The sequence below is a fragment of the Stegostoma tigrinum genome, chromosome 3 (assembly GCF_030684315.1).
Source record: "Stegostoma tigrinum isolate sSteTig4 chromosome 3, sSteTig4.hap1, whole genome shotgun sequence".
NCBI classification, from domain to species: Eukaryota; Metazoa; Chordata; class Chondrichthyes; order Orectolobiformes; family Stegostomatidae; genus Stegostoma; species Stegostoma tigrinum.
Genome location: NC_081356.1, coordinates 121,300,367 through 121,324,969, shown reverse-complemented (window position 1 = coordinate 121,324,969; position 24,603 = coordinate 121,300,367). Strand labels below are relative to the sequence as shown.

The following is a 24,603-nucleotide window of genomic DNA, read 5'->3' as shown; positions in this document are numbered from 1 at the left end:
TGTATAGGGTTGGCTGCAACAACACTCAAAGAGCAACCTGTTTGTTTGGTAACTAACCACCATCAAACATTCTCTCCCTTCACCACAAACTCAAACTAACAGCGGTGTGCACTATATACAAAACGCACTACAGCAACTCATTAAGGATCCTTCAGTAGCACCCTTGCAGCCTAAAATCCCAACCAACTAGAAGAACAAGAGCAACAGCAGTTCACTGCCATACTAAGGGAAAGTAGGGATGAGCAATGAATGCTGGCCTTGTCAATGCCATTTAAATACCATGAAAGAATACTTTGAAAGTATCTCTTTCCTTTGACAATATCATTTCTCTATGAAGTATTTTTTGGAGACAAAGCAAATATCCTGAGGTTGGTTGACTCGCCAACCTGGTTTCTTGTTTCGCAGACGTTTCATTACCATGTTGGGTAACATCCTCAGTGCAGCCTCTGAAGAAGCACCGGTGTGTTCTCCTACCAGGTTTTTAAACTCTGGGGTCCGTTGAGATGGATTGCCTCACTTCCGGTTTTCCTTCGTAGTGGAATGTATATGGGGTCGAATTCAATATGTTTATTAATAACATGACTCGTGGAGTGCCACCTTCTAGGAATTCCCATGCCTTTCTCTGCCTAGCTTGTCCCAGGAATTTGGTGTTATCCCAATCGAAATGGTGGTTCTCCTTGTCCATGTGGATTGAGATGAGTGAGTACTGGTCATGCCTTTTTGTAGCCAGTTGGTGTTCATGTATTCTTGTTGTTAGTTTCCTTCCTGTCTGTCTGTCCGATGTAGCGTTTTTCATAGTCACTTCAGGGGATCTTGTAGATGACACTGGTCCCTTCCATGGCGGGGAGTGGGTCTTTAGTTTGGGTGAGCAATTGTCGTAGGGTTGACGTGGGCTTGTGTGCCACTCTGATGCCCAGCAGTCATAGGTGTCTTGTGGTGAGTTCTGATGTGTTTCTGATGTAGGGCAGTGTGACGTAGGGTAGTGTCAGGGTGTGTAGTATCTTTCTGATGCTGTTCCTGTAGGCATCTTCTGATCCTTTTTTTTTGTATATCCATTATCCTTGAAAACCTGGAAGAGGTATTCTTCTTTCTCTTGGCATAGTTCCGTGTTGTTGCAGTGTGTCGTTGCCCTTTTAAATAGTACACCGAAAAGCCATACACACAAACCAGATACGTTCAACAGTATCCATCCCAGGACACACAAACGAAGCTGTGTGTGAACACTATTTAAAAGGACAACAATGCACTGCGAGAACACGGAACTTTGCTGACAGGAAGAAGAATAACTCTTCCAGGTTTTCAAGGATAATGGAAATCCACAGAACACAAACATCAGAAAGATACTACACACCCATCATACAACCCGACATCAGGAACACGTCAGAACTCACCACAAGATTCCTACAACCATTGGGCATCACAATAGCACACAAGCCCACATCAACCCTACAACTGCTCACGTGAACTAAAGAGCCGTTCCCTGCCATGGACAGGACCAATATCATCTACAAGATTCCCTGCAGTGGCTGTGAGAAACACTACATTGGAAAAACAAGAAGGAAACTAATAACACGAGTACATGAGGGTCTAGGCCCGAAACGTCAGCTTTTGTGCTCCTAAGATGCTGCTTGGCTTGCTGTGTTCATCCAGCTCCACACTTTGTTGTCTTACATGAACACCAACTGGCTACAAAAAGGCACAACTAGTACTCACTCATCTCAATCCAGATGGACAAGGAGAACCACCATTTTGACTGGGACAACACCAAAATCCTGGGACAAGCTAGGCAGAGACAAGTGCGAGAATTCCTAGAAACCTGGCACTCCACAAAGTATGCCATTAATAAACATATTGAACTTGACCCCATATACATTCCAATACGAAGGAAAACCAGAAGTGAGGCAAGCCATCTCAACGGACCCTAGAGTTTAAAAACCAGGTGGGAGAACACAGCAATGCTGCATTGCAGACTACACTGAGGATGCATGGTAACGAAACGTCTGCGAAACAAGGAACCAGTTCGGTGAGCCAACCAACCTCAACACCCACAACCCGAGCGATAAATCTACTCCGAAACCTTAAAAATATCTGCTGAGAAAAGGGCATTATTTCCAATTTCAATCAAAAATTGAGATCAGGAACTGACAGGAAGTAATTTAAAATAAAACAAAGGTTAAAGCAGGGGTGTGTGGGTTATAGGGGATGGGTCTGGGTGGGATGCTTCAAGGGGCGGTGTGGACTTGTTGGGCCAAAAGGCCAGTTTCCACACTGTAGGGAATCTAATCAATACAAGTCCATGAAGAGTGTTATGGTAATTTATGCTATTTTTGTGGAAGTGGCTCCGATGAGATCAGAGAAGTGCTAAAAATGTTCTTTTCCCGTCAGGCCTCCATTCTCACCTTGTGAGTCCGATAAAAACATCCATCCTTACCTCTCCACCCTCTACAATTTCTCCGTTCCATCACTGTGCTCACTCTTGGAGACATTATTCACAAATACAAACAGTTTGAGATTCCAATGGAAAGAGTCAGGAGTCGCTAGGGGCACAGAGGGGCTGTTGTATTTAAAGTACAAAAGGAATGGTGATAAAACACCAAGCACAGCATTTCCAAAATGTCTAGTCCACCATCGTTCAGAAACATGAGGCCTGTTTCCACACAAACATTTATGCTGCCAGGCTCTGAGTCTATTATCTTTCAGCCTTATCCCACTTGTACGCTTTCAGACTGCTTGTCCAACACCCAGAGCTGGATGAACTCAAACTTCTTCCAGATAAACATCATGCAGACTGCAGTTTTGAATTTTTGGCCACAAAAGTCCACATCATTCCAGGGCAATGATTCTGACTAAACTAGACAATTCTCAACCCTTGCGTCCTGGTTCATTGGGAAGTATTTGTGACTTCATATTTCCTCCAAATAAGATAGCACATATTTCTATTACTTTGTTATCATCCATCTGCAATTGAACCTCAATCTATCTGCCATTAAAAACCCTCACTCATAATTTTGTTATTTCAAGGCTCAATTACACTAAAGATCTCCTGCCCAGCTCCTTATTGTCCAGCTTCGGTATGCAGCACCTTCCAGAACGTTGCTTCCTGTATCCTGCAAGCATCAATTACATTCACTCAGTCTCGTTTTTGCTCAGCCACATCCAACACACGCAGGGATAAATTTTTTCGCAAAGGCACCCAATCCGCTGGCAGGATTAAAAGCAAGAGGGGAACCACTTCAGCAATCAGCAAGGCCCAGGCTTGGATCTCGTCAGCAGTAGTGAATTAATTGGTTGTTTCTGGAGTCACTAAACAATAAAGGATGGCTTTATGAGCTGGTAAACCAGCAGAATCACTATGAAAGGTAGCCATTTACATTTATTTAACACCTTTAATGTATTAAAACATCCAAAGGCACTTGACAGGAGCACTATGAAAAATAAGCATGACATACAGCCTCATAGAGGTATTAGGTCAGATTTCATCAATTGGATTCTCTCCAGGATGACCCTCAGTGCAGGCTGTGATGCAGCAGTGAATGCCAGAATGTAATTTCAGGTTTTATGCATTAATTTGGCCAAATGCTACATCTTGAATTTACAGCCAGCTTCAGAGGCTTAATGGTGGTAAAAGCCAACGATTCAATCTCAGCTAATCTCCATAAAATTCAGACTTATGTGATGCAGGTTGGTTGTGTTGAGCACATGAAGAAAGATGTTTTGGTTATTGTGCAAGACAAGCTACTTTTGTTTTATCTTCTTTTATTCATACAAAGCATATTACAAGGAAGTAATTGTAACCCCATGATTGTTCAATGGTGTTCATTATGCCATGAAACTCTGACAGACTGAGAGCCAATCTCAAAAATAAGAGAAGCATCAAGCTGGAGTCCAAAGGAAGGAGAGAAAACATCTTGTGCACTTGTCAGCCAAATGGCTTTAGAAGCAACCTAAGACCAGATGGTTTCACTGCATCTTACCCAGCTGTTCAATAAACTAAGCAAAATAAAATCTTAAGTCTATAAAAGGACATTAAACAATTGGTAATAGTGGTTTAAGTTTACAAACTGGCATGGGTATTCAACTTCATCACTTTTGCAATTGAAGGAGATCCCACCGAAATTAGTCATTTTATAAGATTCATACATTGTTGTCAGCCATGGATATGGAGTTACGGAGTGGATGAAGGTATGACACAGGTCAATCATCATCTCACGGAATAGATTAGATTCCCTACAGTGTGGAAACAGGCCCATCGGCCCAACAAGTCCATACCGCCCCTTGAAGCATCCCACCCAGACCCATCCCCCAATAACCCACACACCCTTGAACACTAAGCGCAATTTAGCATGGCCAATCCACCTTGCCTGCACATCTTTGGACTGTGGGAGGAAACCAGAACACCCAGAGGAAACCCACATAGACAGGGGAGAATGTGCAAATGCCACACAGACAGTCGTCCAAAGCTGGAATTGAACCTGGGTCCCTGGTGCTGTGAGGCTGCAGTGCTAACCACTGAGCCACCATGCCACCCCAAACACTTGACTAATTGAACGGCCTACTCATTTTCCTTTGTGCAGAACAATGTAAGGCACTTACCAATTTGCCTTAGTTGTAGTAACTGTAACAATGTCAGCCAGGTGGTCCTCATAGAATGAGTTCTCTAATTGGGGTTGTTAATCTGGTGGAATCAGGGAGCCCTGGCTGACACTCAGAGAATTGGATCATTGTCAATGACTTTCCACATGTAAATAACAGGTGATTTGGTGATGGGATACCATCCTCTGTGAAGGGATTTCATTCATAAGTTACAATACAAGTCTAGAATGAAAATACTTACTGCCTGTTGGTCAGTAAGGTATATATATGTTGTATCAGATACTCGGCTCCGCCAGGCTTAGAATGCATTGTAGCATAAATTAGTTCCTTGGGAATGTTCAACTTTTTCTTGAAAAAAAACTTAGAAGGAAAAGTTAAGTAATAGCTGTTCACTGTTAACACAAACCTCCAAAAATTATACAATTCTGAATATAAAGATTTAAGTATTTAGTTGTCATGCAAACTGCGCTGTGATTTGAAATATTTAATTAAGGTCAGTTCCCCTATTCTGAAAGGGTATTTTCTTTAGAACATGGGAACAGATGTAGATTTACCTATTATTTTGTGGCCTATGATATTATTTTAATCTCACTTTCTGCTTTCTCTTAACATCTATCTAACCGAAATTTATTTATTATTTATGTTACAGAAGACAGCTATTTGGAACAAGTAATCCACGGTGATTCTCTGTAAAACAGTCTAGTCAGTGCCACACTCCTGCTCCATTCCTCCAGCACCATAAATCTTTTTTCTTTTAAGTATCCAACCTGTTGCCTTTTGATATCACTGATCATTCCAGCATGCATCATGTTAATAGGCTGAGCATTCTGGGTTAATGACAATTTATGTAAAATTACCTTCATAATCCACCTGCAACTTATGCCCAGTATCTTAGATCTGTGTGCCTTTGTACTTCCAGCTAATAGGAAGAGTGCTTTTTCCTGTCAACTACCTTTTTCAAGTTTGCATGCTCACGAATTTTCTTCTATCAAATTTTCCTCAACCTTCTTTCCTCCAAGAAGGTCTACTCCAAGTTATCTCCTTTTTGCTAAACTCCCTCTTCCCTGGAATGTCTCAATAAATTTCTTCTGCAGTTTCTCACGGTTTCAAAAATCTTTAACAATGTGATCAGAACCTGACTCAATATTTTAGCATGGCTTAATCAGAACATTATACAGCTTCAGCATAACTTTGCTTCTTTTGTATACAACAACTCTATTTATGATGCCTAACATGCCAAAGGTATTATTAACCACTCACTCAATGTGTTCTACCTCCTTCAAAGATTAATGCACATACATTCCCAGTCTTTCTGCTCCTATACATTTTTCAGAAATGTGTCATTAAGCCTATACTGCCTGTCAATCCTTTATGCCAAAATGCATCACCTCATTTATCATGTCACTTTACTGTGCATCCTGCTAGCTCATCCATGTCCTGTTGCAGGTAATTTGTATCATCATTGTTTGCCACTCCTTGAATTTTGTTGCAAATTATATATTTTGAAATTTGCTCTGTATTTCAAGGGCAAAATTATTTACATATAGAAAACATAATGTAATGATCCAAGCACCAACCCTTGACTTGAAAACCACCAGTCTGCCACCGTCCAGTCTGGAAAACAACTAGCCACTACGACTCACTGCTTTCTGTCCTTGAGTCATTTTCTTTAAATCAAATTGCATAATGACCTTCCTGTGCACAATTTTGTTATCCTGCCTTCCATGCGGTACCTTCTCAAACATTTTTTAAAATCCATACGGATAGCAACATCCACCACATCCCCTTCATTAACCTTCTCTGTAATTCCACCAAAAATCAATTAGGTTACTCAAGCACTAGTTTGTACTGAATTCTCCTTCTACAGGTATTAACCATTGGGAAATAAAAGGTTCTATTTTTAAAAGAATTTATAAATCATGTTAATTCAAGTTTGCAAGAAAAATCTGCCATTGCCATTTGGTGTTACATACATGATAAAACAACCTCAGATACAAGCTGTTTAGTGGATAAAGAGCTAGCCTCTAATTATATAATGTAAAATCTTCTCCTTGTTAGAAACAGGGTTTACTGAAAGGATCTGAACATTTAAAGGTTTAACGATTTCATTGTCATGTCTTTTAAATAAAGGGGACAAATTGCAACCTGAGCCTGAAACAATTTCTGTATCAAACTGATCTTCACAGTCATTTTATTTTTACTGAGTGTATCTCAGTTCAAGTGCAAGCATTGTCATTTGTGCAGTTGTGGAGATTATGTCCACCTTTTGTCCAAGATGGTTTGGAAGAATGCATCTTAAATTCCTCCTTTCACTATGTAAAAAGAATACATATCTACACAGAGGAGGAATTGTTTAACCTGATGCAGGCTCACTCGAATAGAAAAACTCAGAAGACTATTTACTCACATGCTCCAACTGAGACCAGTTTTTTAGCTTAGAAGGGAATGAGACTCCATTGTTGAAGACTTTAATGTCAATATCTTGAGGATAGTACCAGGAGAAGATTTCAGCCACAAGATAACCATTAGAAAAGGCTCTGAGAAATACAATGGACAAGGAAATTCCAACAAGGATAAACACTAGAGGCATCATTTTTCACACAATAACAAAACAATGGTGTCGGCAAGTATAGGCTCCAATTACATATTTGAGATGAGTTTCATTGTCTGTGCCTAACATAGTACAATTTGCCTCATGGACAAACAAAGTCAGATGCAGAATGTCCCAGCCCATCTGCCATTGTCATTTGGAGATGGTACAAACAGCAAAGCCTTGATAGATTAATTTAACCTAAGGAATAATTTAACTCCAAGACTCAATTCCATATTGCATCATTTTGAAATGCCCTGCAAAACTCACCAAGGCTTCGTTGACAGCATCTCCGAAACCCACAAGGGCAGCAGAGATCTTGAGTTGTACGTATATTATAATTTCTCCATCGTTGTGGTCTCAGGATTTCCTACCTAACTCTGCTGATGGGAAAATCCTTACCAGATGCAACAGTTCAAAACTGCAATTCACCACAAATGAGAAGGTGGACAATGAGGGCCAATCTAGCCAGTTGCAGCCACAACTCAAGAACAAGTAGTAAAATATTGCAGCAGTACAGTCACAGGACATGCCGGAGACATCTATTTCCCTTCTCATAATCTGCACTTGTCAGGCCCAATGCACAGTAGTTTCATCCTCAGGAAACAGCATTTCTTGATGCTTAGTTTACACTTGTTACATCTGGGTCTCATCTCTGAAATTTCTAATGCAACATCAGATGCAAATGGATCTTGGTGTTCTCATGCATGAGTCACCAAACAAGTACAGCACATAATTGAAAAGACTAATGGGATGCTATCCCTTATTCCAAGAGGGACCAAACATAAAAGTAAGGATGGTATGCTTCAGTTATACCAAGCACTGGGGAGACCACATCTTGAATACTCACTGTAGACTTGGTGTACTCATTTTAAAAATTGTGCAAATGCTTTGGATATGATTCAGAGGAGGTTTACTAGATTGATATCTGGAATGTATTGGTTGTTCTACGAGGAAAGGTTGGACAACTGGACTTGTTTCTTCTGGGATTTTGGACAGAAAGGAAGGCCTTGAAAAGTCTATTAGATCTTGAGTGGACTGACAAGGTAGACATGGAATGGGTGTTTCCACTAGCGGTCAAATCCAAACCAGGGGCCATTGTTTTAGAGTCACAGGTCTGCAGCTTTGGAAATCTGCCTCAGAAGACAGTGCAGGTGAGATCATTAAGCACTTTTAAGAAAGAAATCGATAGATGCCTGTTACACAGGAGAATTACCGATTATCAGAGTAGATGAACAGATCATCCATGATCTGACTGAAAGGCGGAACAGACTCAGGTACAAAATAGACTACTTCTGTTCCTACTTTGTACGCTTACGGCATAAAAACCAAGTTGTGGTAATTTAAATATACATAACTACATTCCAAAATCATTAGTAACGCTAATCCTTTGTTACTACAACTATACTTATCATAGCTGAATACAGAACCTGAGATTGTATAACACAAAATGAATAGTAAAGATATCAGTTAATAATTCCAGCAATCAATTCATTTCTGAAAGCTTTGCTGCAGGTAATTCAGATAAAGCTGAGGGGTGACCTTGTAGAAGTTTAGAAAATCGTGAGTGGTAAGCATAGGGTGAACTGCTGAGGTCGTTTACCCAGGGTAGCGGAGTCCAATAGCTATTCAGTTATGTTAACCGAATAATAACACTCAGCTTTCATTGTCCAGAAGATACATCTGGCCACTTTAGGGGATGCATCAAATGGTAGGTTTATTAGAGATAATGGGAACTGCAGATGCTGGAGAATCCAAGATAATAAAATGTGAGGCTGGATGAACAGCAGGCCAAGCAGCATCTCAAGAGCACAAAAGCTGACGTTTCGGGCCCAGACCCTTCATCAGAGAGCATCAGAGGCCTGGTAGGTTTATTAAATAGGTCCTGCACATGGCATGCAAGGTGATGGCAACATGTGACACATAAGAGGTTGCCAATATTTGGTGACAGCAGTGAAGGGGACAGGGTATCAGTGGAGAACAAAAACTAATGGAATGTTTGGCAACCTTATACTAATATTACCTTGGCTAGAAAGACTGTTTCCTTGAGGTGTGGGACTGATGCTCATAATCGTGGCCAAAGAGGTTCAATGGGCTGAATGAACTCCTCCTGTTCCTATTTTCCATGTTTACTATCGTTCTATCTTTCAAACACAGGCAGCCTTGCACATCCACTCCAAGGCAACAGTGCTATCTACTGAGCCACAGCTGACACTACAATAATGGAATTGTTTAAATGGGACGAAATGACTGCAGACGTGTATTTGATACAACATAACCATTCTTTGTGAAAAAAAAGATTCACTCAATACAAATGAAAAATTTTAGACAAGTTGTCAGGGGAATTCGACAAGTATATCAATGTTGATTTTACTGATATCAGTTTGCCCCCTCTAGTTCTAGCACAGTTCAACTCCATTGGGCATGCACCATGCAAACTTCGGCTAAAGGAAGAAACAGTTAAAATGTTGTTATGGAACTTGAATCTTAAACAAAGAGTTAACAATGGAACAAAATTCACAGTTCGGAAGCAATTAAAGAGGTGATAGATAATAAATTATAGACAGTTTTCAAAGAAATAGTGTGCTTATTTATTGAGTAAACATTTGTCAATCTGCCATTGTAAACTCAAGAGAAAACAGTTCCAAATTAAACTTATAGAATTTGTGTCTAAACATACATCTCGCGGTCAGTCCTTTTTTTTACATTTTATAAGAAGTACTGATTTTCTCTAATTAATTCACAAGATGACTGAGTTACTGACTAAGGCAGCATTTATTTATTGCCCATCTATAACTGACCCTGAGAAGGTGATGAGAGATAATGGGAACTGCAGATGCTGGAGAATCCGAGATAACGAATTGTGAAGCTGGATGAACACAGCAGGCCAAGCAGCATCTTAGGAGCACAAAAGCTCTCGACAGCAGTTAGAGATGAAGAGGTCAAGGGAGGGTAGGAGGCCTGGGGGTGGTGTCCAGGAGGAGGACTTGTTTTGGAGGTGGGTGAAGGGGTCAATGGAGGGAGGGTTGGACTCACCGTTGGAGAAGAAAGTGTGGAGGCGAAGGCGGCAGAAAAACTGTTCTATGTCCAAACGTGACTGGTATTCGTTGATGTGTGGGTGGAGGGGGACAAAGATGAGCCCCTTGCTAAGGACTGACCGTTCATCCTCAGTCAGGGGGAGGTCTGGGGGGATGGTGAAAATTCGGCAGGGCTCAGTGTGGCTGTCTTCTCTGGGGTTACTGGCTGTGGGCAGAGCGATATCAGCGTCAGGTGTGAGCTTTTGTGCCCCTAAGATGCTGCTTGGCCTGCTGTGTTCATCCAGCTTCACAGTTTGTTACCTGAGAAGGTGGTAGTGAGGTGCCTTCTCAAATCACCAGGTTTTTGACTGCAGGGACACCCCTAGCACCTTTAGGAAGGAGGTTCCAATATTTTGGAACAGCAACAGTAAAGAACAGTGATATATTTTCAAGGGTGTTGCCACGGTTGGAGGGTTTGAGCTATAGGGAGAGGCTGAATAGGCTGGGTCTATTTTCCCTGGAGTGTCAAGAGGCTGAGGGGTGACCTTGTAGAAGTTTAGAAAATCGCGAATGGTAAGTATAGGGTGAACTGCTGAGGTAGCGGAGTCCAAAACTAGACAGCATAGGTTTGAGGTGAGAAGGGAAAGATTTAAGAGGGTTCTAAGGGGTAACATTTTCACACAGAGGGCAGTGTGTTTATGGAAAGAGCTACCAGAGGAACAGGTGGAATTGTCAGAGGTGCAGGCAAACATTTCTACAGTTGACAATGAGACATCAGAAATGGTGTGTTGCCTTCCTGGTGCCAGGATTAAGGATATCTTGAAGAGGGTGCAGAATATTCTCAAAGGGGAGAAGGACCTGTGGAGGCTGTTGTACACATTGAAACTAGCAACACAGGAAGAGAAAGGAAATGATTCCGAAGAGACAATATAGGAAGTTAGGCGGGAATTTAAAAGGCAGGTCCTCAAGGGTAGAAATATCTGGATTACTCCAGGTGCCAAAGGTTAGGGAGGGTAGGAATAGGAGAGTGGATGAATGTGGATGATAGCAATTGAATGTGTGGCTAAGGAACTGGCGCAGGGAAGAAAAGTTCACATTTTTGGATCATCGGAATCTATTCTGGAGCAGAAGTGAGCTGTATATGAAGCGCGAGCGGGAGCTTGGAGCATGAGTCTGTCGGGAAGCCGGTGAGTCACTGTTTATTGAATCTATAAAAGAGCTTACCTCAGAGCAGAGGTTTCTGGGAAGGGAGTGACTTATTTTTCATCCCTCTGCTATATAACTTTCTGTTTAGGGGATTAGCAGGGATGGCAGTACATGCAGAGGAATGTTCCTCCTGCATGATGCATGAGGTGAGGGACGCCATTAGTGTCCCATCCAAATACGTCTGCAGGAAGTGCACCCAACTCTTGCTCCTCCAAGACTGCGTTAGGGAACTGGAGCGGGAGCTGGATGAACTTCGGATCATTCGGGAGGCAGAGTCAGTGATAGACAAGAGTTTCAGGGAAGTAGTACCTCCTAAGCATGAAGAAAGCTGGGTAACTGTTAGAAGGGGGAAAAAGCAGTCAGTGCAGGGATCCCCTGTGGTCGTTCCCCTGAAAAACAAGTATATCGTTCTGGATACTGTTCGGGGGACGGGGGGGGGTGGCTTACCAGGGGCATGCAGTAGGGTGGAGGTCTCTGGCACAGAGTCTGTCTCCCTTGTACAGAAGGGAAGGGGGGATATGAAGAGAGTGATAGCCATTGGGGACTCAATAGTTAGAGGGACTGATAGAAGGTTTGCCGGGAACGAAAGAGACTCACGATTGGTGTGTTGCCTCCCAGGTGCCAGGGTCCGTGATGTCTCGGATCGTGTCTTTGGGGTCCTGAGGGGAGAGGGTGACCAGCCCCAAGTCATGGTCCATGTAGGCACCAACAACATAGGGAGAAAGAGGGATAGGGATGTCAGGCAGGATTTCAGGGAGCTAGGGTGGAAGTTGAGAGCTAGAACAAACAGAGTGGTCATCTCTGGTTTGTTACCCATGCCACCTGAAAGCGAGGCAAAGAACAGGGAGAGATTTCAGCTGAACACGTGGCTGCAGGGATGGTGCAGGAGGGAGGGCTTCAGGTACATGGACAGTTGGGGCTCACGGTCTCCGCTTGAACCAGAGGGGCACTAATATCCTGGGTGGGAAATTCACTAGTGCTATTCGGGTGGATTTAAACTAGCTCAGAAGGGGGATGGGAAACTGAGGTGTAGTCCTAGTACACAGGACGATGAGCGTCGGGAGGACACCTCACTGTCACAGGAGTGTGTTGGCAGACAGCAAGATGGATTGAAGTGTGTCTACTTTAATGCCAGGAGTATGCAGAATAAGGTAGGTGAGCTTGCAGCTTGGATAGGTACCTGGGACTTCGATGTTGTGGCCATTTCAGAGACATGGATAGAGCAGGGTCAGGAATGGATGTTGCAGGTTCCAGGGTTTAGATCTTTCATTTACGTCAGAGAAGGTGGTAAAAGAGGGGGAGGTGTAGCTTTGTTAGTCAAGGACAGTATAACGGTGGCTGAAAGAACCTTTGAGGACTCATCTACTGAGGTGGTATGGGCTGAGGTTGCCAAGCAAGGTTTGTCAACTGAGTCACTATGGGTGCAAGTTAGGAACACCAAGGGAGCAGTCACTTCACTGGGGGTTTTCTACAGACCCTCAAATAGCAGTAGGGAGATCGAAGAACTCATTGGCTGGCAGATTGTTGAAAAGTGCAAACGTAGCAGGGTTGTTGTTATGGGTGACTTCAACTTTCCCAATATAGATTGGAACCTCCTTAGTGCACATGGTTTGGATGGAGCCATTTTTGTCAGGTGTGTTCAGGAGGGTTTCCTGACTCAGTATGTGGACAGGCTGACGAGGGGGGAGGCCATTTTGGATTTGGTGCTTGGCAATGAGCCAGGACAGGTGTCAGATCTTGTGGTAGGAGAACACTTTGGCGACAGTGACCACAACAGCCTCACATTTACCATAGCCATGGAAAGGGAAAGGAGCAGTTACCAGGGGAAGATATTTAACTGGAGTAAAGGAAACTATGACGCTATCAGACAGGAGTTGGGAAGTACAGATTGGGAGCACTTGTTCCACAGAAAGGGCACAGCAGACATGTGGAGGCTGTTTAAGGAGCAGTTGTTGCAAGTGATGTATAAATTTGTTCCTCTGAGATGGGTAAGATTAAGGAGCCTTGGATGACGGGTACAGAGGTGCTTCTTGTCAAAAAGAAAAAGGCAGCGTACGTAAGGTGGAGGAAGCAAGGGCCTAGCACAGCTTTAGAGGATTACAGGCTTGCTCGGAAGGAGCTCAAAAGTGGACTGAGGACGGCCAAGAGGGGGCATGAAAAAGGCTTGGCAGGAAGGATTAGGGAGAACCCGAAGGCATTTTACTCATACGTGAGGAATAAGAGAATGATCAGGGAGAAGGTAGGGCCAATCAGGGATAGCATAGGGAACTTGTGTGTGGAGTCTGAGCAGATAGGGGAAGCCCTAAATGAGTTTTTTGCTTCAGTTTTCGCTAAGGAAAGGGACCTTGTTGTGAATGAGAACTTTGAGGAATAGGAAAACAGCCTTGAACAGATCAAGATTGAGGAAGTTGATGTGCTGGAAATTTTGGCAAACATTAAGATTGATAAGTCCCCAGGGCCAGACCAGATTTATCCTAGGTTGCTCCAGGAAGCGAGAAAGGAGGTTGCTAAGCCGCTGGCGAAGATCTTTGCTTCCTCACTCTCCACGGGAGTCGTACCGGAAAATTGGAGGAAGGCAAATGTTGTTCCTCTTTTCAAGAAAGGGAATAGGGAAATCCCTGGAAATTACAGACCAGTCAGTCTTATGTCCGTGGTCAGCAAGGTTTTGGAAAGAATTTTGAGGGATAGGATTTATAACTATTTGGAAAAGCATAGCGTGATTAAAGGGAGTCAGCATGGCTTTGTGAGGGGCAGGTTATGCCTTACAAATCTTATTGAGTTCTTTGAGGAAGTCACAAGACAGGTTGACGAGGGTTGAGCAGTGGATGTGGTGTACATGGACTTCAGCAAGGCATTTGATAAGGTTCCCCACAGCGGGCTCATTCATAAAGTCAGGAAGTATGGGATACAGGGTGATTTGGCTGTCTGGATTCAGAATTGGTTGGCTGACAGGAGGCAGAAAGTGGTTGTAGATGGTAAATATTCTGCCTGGAGGTCAGTGCTGAGTGGTGTCCCACAGGGCTCTGTTCTTGGGCCTCTGCTCTTCGTAGTTTTTATAAATGACTTGGATGAGGAGGTTGAGGGGTAGGTTAGTATGTTTGCTGATGACACAAAGGTTGGAGGTGCTGTTGATAGTATCGAGGGCTATTGCAGGCTTCAGCGAGACATTGACAGAATGCAGAGCTGGGCTGAGAAACGGCAGATGGAGTTCAACCTGGATAAATGCAAAGTGATGCATTTTGGAAGGTCAAACTTAAATGCTGAATATAGGATTAAAGGCAGGATTCTCGGCAGTGTAGAAGAACAGCGGGATCTTGGTGTTCAAGTGCATAGCTCCCTCAAAGTTGCCACCCAGGTGGATAAGGTTGTTAAGAAAGCATATGGTGTTTTGGCTTTCATTAACGGGGGGATCGAGTTTAAGAGCCGTGAGGTTATGCTGCAGCTCCACAAAACCCTGGTGAGACCACACTTGGAATATTGTGTCCAGTTCTGGTCGCCCTATTATAGGAAAGATGTGGAGGCTTTGGGGAGGGTGCAAAGGAGGTTTACCAGGATGCTGCCTGGACTGGAGGGCTTGTCTTATGAGGAGAGGTTGACTGAGCTTGGACTTTTCTCTCTGGAGAGAAGGAGGAAGAGAGGTGACCTGATCGAGGTGTACAAGGTAATGAGAGGCATGGATAGAGTCGATAGCCAGAGACTGTTCCCCAGGGCACGATTGACTGCCATGAGGGGTCATAGTTTTAAGGTGTTAGGAGGAAGGTATAGAGGAGATGTCAGTGGGAGGTTCTTCACCCAGAGAATTGTGAGCGCATGGAATAGCTTACCAGTGGTAGTCATGGAAGCAGAGTCATTAGTGACATTTAAGCGACTGCTGGACATGCACATGGACAGCAATGAATTGAGGGGAATGTAGGTTAGATTATTTTATTTTTGGATTAGGATTATTCCACGGCACAACATCGTGGGCCGAAGGGCCTGTACTGTGCTGTACTTTTCTATGTTCTATGATAGATTGCACCTGAATTGGAAGGGGCTCATATAATAGTGGGGAGATTTGCTAGAGCTGCTCAAGAGGATTTAACCTAGTAAACAGGGACCCATGGAGATACTGAGGAAGTCTGAAACTGGAACAGTTGGGAGAAGGAGCAATTTGAACAGTCAGGACAGGCAGCAAGAAAGCCGAGAACAAGGTAGGATTGATAAATCAAACTGCATTTATTTCACTGCAAGATGCCTAAACAGGTAAGGCAGATGAACTCAGGTGATGATTGGGAACATGGGACTCAGATATCGTAGAGATTACAGAAACATGGCTCAAGGATGGACTGGACTGGCAGCATAATGTTCCAGGATATAGATGCAATAGGAATCACAGAAAAGAGGAGAGAGTGAGTTGGGAGATTTGGCATTTTTGATGAAAGGATAACACTATGGCTGTAATTAGGGAGCATATTCCTGGGAATACGTCGAGGGAAGTTAGATTCATGGTGCTCAAGGGACGTTTAACGCCTTGGGTTAAGTGGGAAGCACGCTGGGTCAGTGATAAACATTGCTGCCTCACAGCGCCAGGGACCCGGGTTTGATTCCACCCCTGGGCAACTGTCTGTGTGGAGCTTGCACATTCTCCCCATGTCTGCATGGGTTTCCTCTGGGTGGTCCGGTTTCCTCCCACAATCCAAAGATGTGCAAGGTAGATGGATTGGCCATGCTAAATTGCCTGTAGTGTCTGGGGATGGGTCCAGGTGGGATACTGTGAGGTTCAGTGTGGGCTTGTTGGGTCAAAGGGCCTGTTTCAATACTGTAGGGATTCTATGATTTGGATGAAACTGAGAAACAAGAAAGGGACAGTCACTATATACACCCCAACAGTCAGCAAGAAATTGAAAAACAAATTTGTGAGATCTCACTTATCTGTAAGAATAATAGGGTGGTTCTTGTCGGGGATTTTAACTAATCAAATATAGACCAATACTGCCATCATGTTCAGGGCTTGGATGAAGAGGAATACAAGGAAGTTTTCGGATTCACTACATAGGTGTACCTACTAGAGAAGGTGCAAAACTTGACCTACTCTTGGGAAATAAGGCAGGGCAGGTAACTGAGGTGCCAGTGAGGGAGCACTTTGGGTTGTAATGATAATTCTATTCGTTTTTAAGTAGCGGAGGAAAAGGATAGACTGGATCTAAAAGTTAAAATTCTAAATTGAAGGAATGCTAACTTCTGACAGTATTAGGCAAGAAATTTCAAAAGTTGATTGGGGGCAGATATTTGCAGGTAATGGGACAGCTGAAAAATGGGAAGCATTCAAAAATGAGATTACATAAATCCAGAGACAGTATGTTCCTGTTAGTGTGAAGGGCATGGCTGTTAGGTGTAGGGAATGCTGGTTGACTAGAGATATTGAGGTTTTGATCAAGTATAAGAAGGAAGCATTTGTAAGGTATAGACCGTAGGGTTTGAGTGAAACCCTACAAGAGCGTAAAGGCAGCAGGGAGTATACTCAAGAGGGAAATCAGGAGGGCAAAAAGAGGACACAAAATAGCTTTGGTAAATAGGTTTAAGGAGAATCCAAAGGATTCTACAAATACATTAAGAACAAAAGAGTAACTAGGGAGAGAAGAGGGCCTTTAAAGACCAGCAAGGCCGGCTATGTGTGGAGCTGCAGGCGACGGGGGAGATACTAAATGAGTATTTTACATCAGTGTTTACTCTGGAGAAGGATATAGAAGACAGAGAACTTGGGCAAATAAATAGCAACATCTTGAAAAAAGTTTATTATACAGGAGGTGGTGCTGGAGGTTTTAAAATGCATAAAGTTCAACAAATCCCCACTACCTGATCAGGTGTACCCTGGAATTCTGTGAGAAGCTAGGAAAGTGACTGCTGGGCATCTTGCTGAGATATTCGTATCATTGATAGACTTAGGTGAGATGCCAGAAGACCAGAGGATGGCTAATGTGGTGACACTATTTAAGAAAGGCGATGAAGAAAAGCCAGGGAACCATGTAGGCAAATAAGCCTGACATCAGCAGTGGGCAGATTGTTGGAGGGAATCCCGAGGCAGAGGATTTTTTGGAAAGGCAAGGACTGATTAGGCATAGTCGACATGGCTTTGTGCTTGAGAAATTGTGTCTCACTAACTTGATTGAGTTTTCTGAATAAGTAACAAAGTGGATTGATGAGGGCCGAACAGTGGGCGTGATCTATATGGACTTCAGCAAGGCGTTCAACAACCTTTCTCACGGCAGACTGATTAGTACGGTTAGATCACATGGAATACGGGGAGAACTCGCCATTTGGATACAGAACTGGTTTGAAGTTAGAAGACAGAGGGTGGTGGTGGAGGGTTGCTTTTCAGACTGGAGGTGTGTGACCAGCAGTATGCCACAAGAATCAGTGCTAGGTCCACCGCTTTAATGCTTTGCCTGCAACGGTAGTAGATTCGCCAACTTTAAGTACATTTAAGTCATCATTGGACAAGCATATGGACGTACATGGAATAGTGTAGTTAGATGGGCTTCAAATCGGTATGACAGGTCAGCACAACATCGAGGGCTGGAGGGCCTGTACTGTGCTGTAATGTTCTATATTCTATATCTATATCAATGATTCCGTTGTGAACACGGGAGATATGCTTAGTATGTTCACAAATGATACCAACATGGGAGGTGTAGTGGATAGCAAAGAATGTTACTTCGGGGTACAAAGGGACCTTGACTAGATGGGCCCCTGGGCCGAGGAGTGGCAGGTGGAGTTTAATTTAAATAAATGTGAGGTACAACATTTTGAAATGGCAAATCAGGGAAGGAGCGATGTACTTACTGGAAAGGCCCCAGAGAGTGTTGCTGAACAGAGACCTTGGGGTGCAGGTTCATAATTCCTTGAAAGTGGAGTCACAGGTAGACAGGATAGTGAAGAAGGCATTTGATATGCTTGCCTTTATTGGTCAGTGCATTGAGTACAAGAGTTGGGAGATCAGGTTGAGGTTGTCCAGGCCATTGTTTAGGCCACTTTTGAAATACTGCATGCAGTTATGGCCTCTCTGCTGTAGGAAGGATGTTGTGGAACTTGAAAGGGTTCAGAAAAGATTTACAAGGATGTTGCCAGGGTTGGATAGTTGAGCTGATAGGAAGAGGGTGAATATTCTACGGCTATTTTCCCCGGAGCATTGATAGGTTGAGTCTTTATCTTCGCCACCAGCCCCAACCCCCCACGCAGAACTACAGGGCATAGATTTCAGTTGAGAGGGGAAAAATTTAAAAAGGACCTACAAGTTTTTCATGCAGAGAGTGGTGCATATATGGAATGAGCTACCAGAGGAAGGGGTGAAGGCTGGTTTAATTACAACATTTAACGGCATCTGGATGAGTATGTGAATATGGAGGGTTCAAATGGACTTGGGCCAAATGCTGGCTAATGGGACTGAATTTATGTAGGATATCTGGTTAGTATGGATGAGTTGGACCAAAGGGTCTGTATCCATGTTGTACGGCTTTATGACTATGACTTTTTGGTCCATGTTTGGCATCAAGTAACCTGACAAGAAACCAAACAGTGCATCAATGAGCAGGTTATTGCTAAATAAGTGCATCTTTATGACTGAGATAATAAGGTGTAGAGCTGGATGAACACAGCAGGCCAAGCAGCATTAGAGGAGCAGGAAAGCTGACGTTTTGGGTCTTGACTCTTCTTCAGAAATGGGGGAGGAGAAAGGGATTCTGAAATAAATAGGGAGAGACGGGGAGGCAAATAGAAGCTGGATAAAGGAGCAGATAGGAGGAGAGGAGAGAGACCGGTCAATGAAGCGGGGATGACTCCTCTCTTCACTTCACTGACTATCAAGAGTAGACTTATCAATTAACAATAGGCTGGGTTGGTTTTGTCCTTTTTGTTGTACAGGATGTAGCTGTGCAAATTTCCTCATTGTTGAATGATGTGACTGCATTGGAATACTTGGTTAGGCAACAACTAGTTCTGTCGCACAAGTCTTCAGTATTACTGCTGAAATACAGTCAAGGCCTATAGTCCCTTGACTTCTTCCTCCCACTCCCCAACCACGTTGTGTACAATCAATTGTCCTTTTTCCAGACGATGGGCCAGCTGCCAGACCATTGTCCAAGTCCCCATATCCCCAATCCTGTTCCTTCAATCTCTGCTTCCAGCTAAGTTTCCAGTTTTCCCCCACCCTCCCTCCAGACTCCAATCACCACCCTCGACTCAAAGCCTTCCACTGGCCCTACACTACTCCCCCATCCAACTTCTGGCCAGTCATCACCACTGTCCCCCCTCAGTCTCACTTTCCCCGACTCTCTTGCACCCCGTCTTCCCCCCGCATAAGGTCCCTTTGCCCACTTGCCCTGCTCAGTCTCTCTCCACACGCATTCTCCTGCCTCAACTTCCCTTGACCCTGTCTCCATTGCCACCACTGTCCTCGAGGCCCCCACCCCACCTCTCTCCCCACAGATTCACTATCCTCACTCACCCCTTCAGACACCCAATCCTTTCTTCACCCACCCCACATCCAACACTCACCCACCCCTTCCCAAGCTCCCCTACCCACACAATTTCCTCTCAGACTCCCTAACGCTCATTCTTGACCCCAATCACCACAGAGTCTGCCTCCCCTGAATCTCTTACCCTCATACTCCCCCCTCAGACAGCCTACCCTTATTCTGGGCCCTCACTCTACCCCCAACAATTCATACCTCATACACCCTTGACATCAGATTCTCTTCAGACTCCCTACCCTTACTCTTTCCTCCTCTCAGATTGTCCTCTCCACACTCTCTCCCCGATCATTCTCACCCCTGCTCTCCACACTCTCTACTCCCTTCATTGTTCACACTCTCTTCTCCCATATCCTACCATTCACATTCTCACTGACCCCCCCACCAAGTGTCCCCTCCCTTCATTCACCCGCCCCACTCTCCCCTCACCCCCCACTCTCCCCTCCCTTCATTCACCCGCCCCACTCTCCCCTCACCCCCCACTCTCCCCTCCCTTCATTCACCCGCCCCACTCTCCCCTCACCCCCCACTCTCCCCTCCCTTCATTCACCCGCCCCACTCTCCCCTCACCCCCCACTCTCCCCTCCCTTCATTCACCCGCCCCACTCTCCCCTCACCCCCCACTCTCCCCTCCCTTCATTCACCCGCCCCACTCTCCCCTCACCCCCCACTCTCCCCTCCCTTCATTCACCCGCCCCACTCTCCCCTCACCCCCCACTCTCCCCTCCCTTCATTCACCCGCCCCACTCTCCCCTCACCCCCCACTCTCCCCTCCCTTCATTCACCCGCCCCACTCTCCCCTCACCCCCCACTCTCCCCTCCCTTCATTCACCCGCCCCACTCTCCCCTCACCCCCCACTCTCCCCTCCCTTCATTCACCCGCCCCACTCTCCCCTCACCCCCCACTCTCCCCTCCCTTCATTCACCCGCCCCACTCTCCCCTCACCCCCCACTCTCCCCTCCCTTCATTCACCCGCCCCACTCTCCCCTCACCCCCCACTCTCCCCTCCCTTCATTCACCCGCCCCACTCTCCCCTCACCCCCCACTCTCCCCTCCCTTCATTCACCCGCCCCACTCTCCCCTCACCCCCCACTCTCCCCTCCCTTCATTCACCCGCCCCACTCTCCCCTCACCCCCCACTCTCCCCTCCCTTCATTCACCCGCCCCACTCTCCCCTCACCCCCCACTCTCCCCTCCCTTCATTCACCCGCCCCACTCTCCCCTCACCCCCCACTCTCCCCTCACCCCCCACTCTCCCCTCCCTTCATTCACCCGCCCCACTCTCCCCTCACCCCCCACTCTCCCCTCCCTTCATTCACCCGCCCCACTCTCCCCTCACCCCCCACTCTCCCCTCCCTTCATTCACCCGCCCCACTCTCCCCTCACCCCCCACTCTCCCCTCCCTTCATTCACCCGCCCCACTCTCCCCTCACCCCCCACTCTCCCCTCCCTTCATTCACCCGCCCCACTCTCCCCTCACCCCCCACTCTCCCCTCCCTTCATTCACCCGCCCCACTCTCCCCTCACCCCCCACTCTCCCCTCCCTTCATTCACCCGCCCCACTCTCCCCTCACCCCCCACTCTCCCCTCCCTTCATTCACCCGCCCCACTCTCCCCTCACCCCCCACTCTCCCCTCCCTTCATTCACCCGCCCCACTCTCCCCTCACCCCCCACTCTCCCCTCCCTTCATTCACCCGCCCCACTCTCCCCTCACCCCCCACTCTCCCCTCCCTTCATTCACCCGCCCCACTCTCCCCTCACCCCCCACTCTCCCCTCCCTTCATTCACCCGCCCCACTCTCCCCTCACCCCCCACTCTCCCCTCCCTTCATTCACCCGCCCCACTCTCCCCTCCCTTCATTCACCCGCCCCACTCTCCCCTCACCCCCCACTCTCCCCTCCCTTCATTCACCCGCCCCACTCTCCCCTCCCTTCATTCACCCGCCCCACTCTCCCCTCACCCCCCACTCTCCCCTCCCTTCATTCACCCGCCCCACTCTCCCCTCACCCCCCACTCTCCCCTCCCTTCATTCACCCGCCCCACTCTCCCCTCACCCCCCACTCTCCCCTCCCTTCATTCACCCGCCCCACTCTCCCCTCACCCCCCACTCTCCCCTCACCCCCCACTCTCCCCTCCCTTCATTCACCCGCCCCACTCTCCCCTCACCCCCCACTCTCCCCTCACCCCCCACTCTCCCCTCCCTTCATTCACCCGCCCCACTCTCCCCTCACCCCCCACTCTCCCCTCACCCCCCACTCTCCCCTCCCTTCATTCACCCGCCCCACTCTCCCCTCACCCCCCACTCTCCCCTCACCCCCCACTCTCCCCTCCCTTCATTCACCCGCCCCACTCTCCCCTCACCCCCCACTCTCCCCTCACCCCCCACTCTCCCCTCACCCCCCACTCTCCCCTCCCTTCATTCACCCGCCCCACTCTCCCCTCCCTTCATTCACCCGCCCCACTCTCCCCTCACCCCCCACTCTCCCCTCCCTTCATTCACCCGCCCCACTCTCCCCTCACCCCCCACTCTCCCCTCCCTTCATTCACCCGCCCCACTCTCCCCTCACCCCCCACTCTCTTCCCCCTTCATTCACCCGTCCCACTCTCCCCTCACCCCCCACTCTCCCCTCCCTTCATTCACCCGCCCCACTCTCCCCTCACCCCCCCACTCTCTTCCCCCTTCATTCACCCGCCCCACTCTCCCCTCACCCCCCACTCTCTTCCCCCTTCATTCACCCGCCCCACTCTCCCCTCACCCCCCACTCTCTTCCCCCTTCATTCACCCGCCCCACTCTCCCCTCACCCCCCACTCTCTTCCCCCTTCATTCACCCGCCCCACTCTCCCCTCACCCCCCACTCTCTTCCCCCTTCATTCACCCGCCCCACTCTCCCCTCACCCCCCACTCTCTTCCCCCTTCATTCACCCGCCCCACTCTCCCCTCACCCCCCACTCTCTTCCCCCTTCATTCACCCGCCCCACTCTCCCCTCACCCCCCACTCTCTTCCCCCTTCATTCACCCGCCCCACTCTCCCCTCACTCTCCCCTCACCCCCCACTCTCTTCCCCCTTCATTCACCCGCCCCACTCTCCCCTCACCCCCCACTCTCTTCCCCCTTCATTCACCCGCCCCACTCTCCCCTCACCCCCCACTCTCTTCCCCCTTCATTCACCCGCCCCACTCTCCCCTCACCCCCCACTCTCTTCCCCCTTCATTCACCCGCCCCACTCTCCCCTCACCCCCCCACTCTCCCCTCACCCCCCACTCTCTTCCCCCTTCATTCACCCGCCCCACTCTCCCCTCACCCCCCCACTCTCCCCTCACCCCCCACTCTCTTCCCCCTTCATTCACCCGCCCCACTCTCCCCTCACCCCCCCACTCTCCCCTCACCCCCCACTCTCTTCCCCCTTCATTCACCCGCCCCACTCTCCATTCACCCGCCCCACTCTCCCCTCACCCCCCCCACTCTCCCCTCACCCCCCCCACTCTCCCCTCACCCCCCCCACTCTCCCCTCACCCCCCCCCACTCTCCCCTCACCCCCCCCACTCTCCCCTCACCCCCCACTCTCTCCTCACCCCCCCACTCTCTTCCCCCTTCATTCACCCGCCCCACTCTCCCCTCACCCCCCACTCTCTTCCCCCTTCATTCACCTGCCCCACTCTCCCCTCACCCCCCACTCTCTTCCCCCTTCATTCGTCCCCCCACACTCACTGCCGCCCTCACTCGCCAGCCCCACTCCCTCTGAACCACCCCCATACTGTCTCCCCTCCCTCTCTTCCCCCTTGACTCGCAACCCCACCTCCCTCACTCTCCCGGACCCCAGTACCCCCCCTGGCCCCGCACTCACTTCCTGACGTGTTTGAACGGGAACTTCAGGTCGAGGCTCTGCAGCCACTTGATGACCTCCCGGGCGAGTCCGGCTCGGGCCTGCAACGGAGCGAAGGCGGCTCCGGTTTCAGCGACAGGCCAGGGAACCGGAGCGCGGGAGGAGGGCCCTCCTCCAGGCTGGGGGATCCAGCACTGCGAGGTTCCGGGGCTCAGCTGGGGGAGTGCGATCATCCCGGGGCCTGAGCCGGAGGCCGCTTTGCCTGTCTCCATGGCGACAGGGCGGAGAGCGAAGCGTAGTATCTACTTGGCGACGGAGCGGGGCACAGAGCCTGGTGTCACCATGGCGACGGAGCGGTGGGCGGGGCATGGAAACACACGGCGAACAGGTGGGCGTGACTAGGGGATTAAGAGGCGGGGAAAGGTGTCCCCAAGGCGACTGTACACCGTCACGCGTTTGATTGACATGCATGTTCGAAGAATGGGAGGAGTTACGAATAGGCCATTCAGGCCCTGGTCCACATATGCTCTTCAATGGAGCATCATTATCTTATACCAATCTCCTGATCTCTCCGCATACCCCTGCTCACCATTAACATCCTAAAGTGATAGGAACCAAGTGGCCCTGGTTAACTATGAGGTTCTTGATTGGGTCTGGGCCAATCTGAAAGTCTTGGATCACCAATATAACCAGAGAAAGGACGAACTGTGGATGCTGGAGTCTGACATAGCAAGGTGTAGAGCTGGATGAACACAGCAGGCCAAGCAGCATCTTATGAGCACAAAAGCTGACATTTTGGGCCTTGACCCTTCATCAGAAAAGGGGGATGGGGAGAGGATTCTGAAATAAATAGGGAGAGACGG

General features: G+C 47.6%; 1 protein-coding gene across 1 annotated transcript in view; it reads right to left on the bottom strand.

The window, feature by feature from the left end:
* The window catches only part of spata4 (spermatogenesis associated 4), a 47,075-nt gene extending 22,962 nt beyond the window's left edge, over positions 1 to 24,113 (bottom strand). The window contains exons 1-3 of the mRNA XM_048526208.2: positions 23,762 to 24,113; positions 7,001 to 7,130; positions 4,835 to 4,953 (exon numbers count right to left, since the gene is read on the bottom strand). Coding sequence (XP_048382165.1) covers positions 4,835 to 4,953; positions 7,001 to 7,130; positions 23,762 to 24,012 — 500 coding nt within the window. The 5' untranslated portion in view covers positions 24,013 to 24,113. The remainder of the gene's footprint in view (positions 1 to 4,834; positions 4,954 to 7,000; positions 7,131 to 23,761) is intronic.
* Between the last annotated feature and the right edge of the window lie 490 nt (positions 24,114 to 24,603).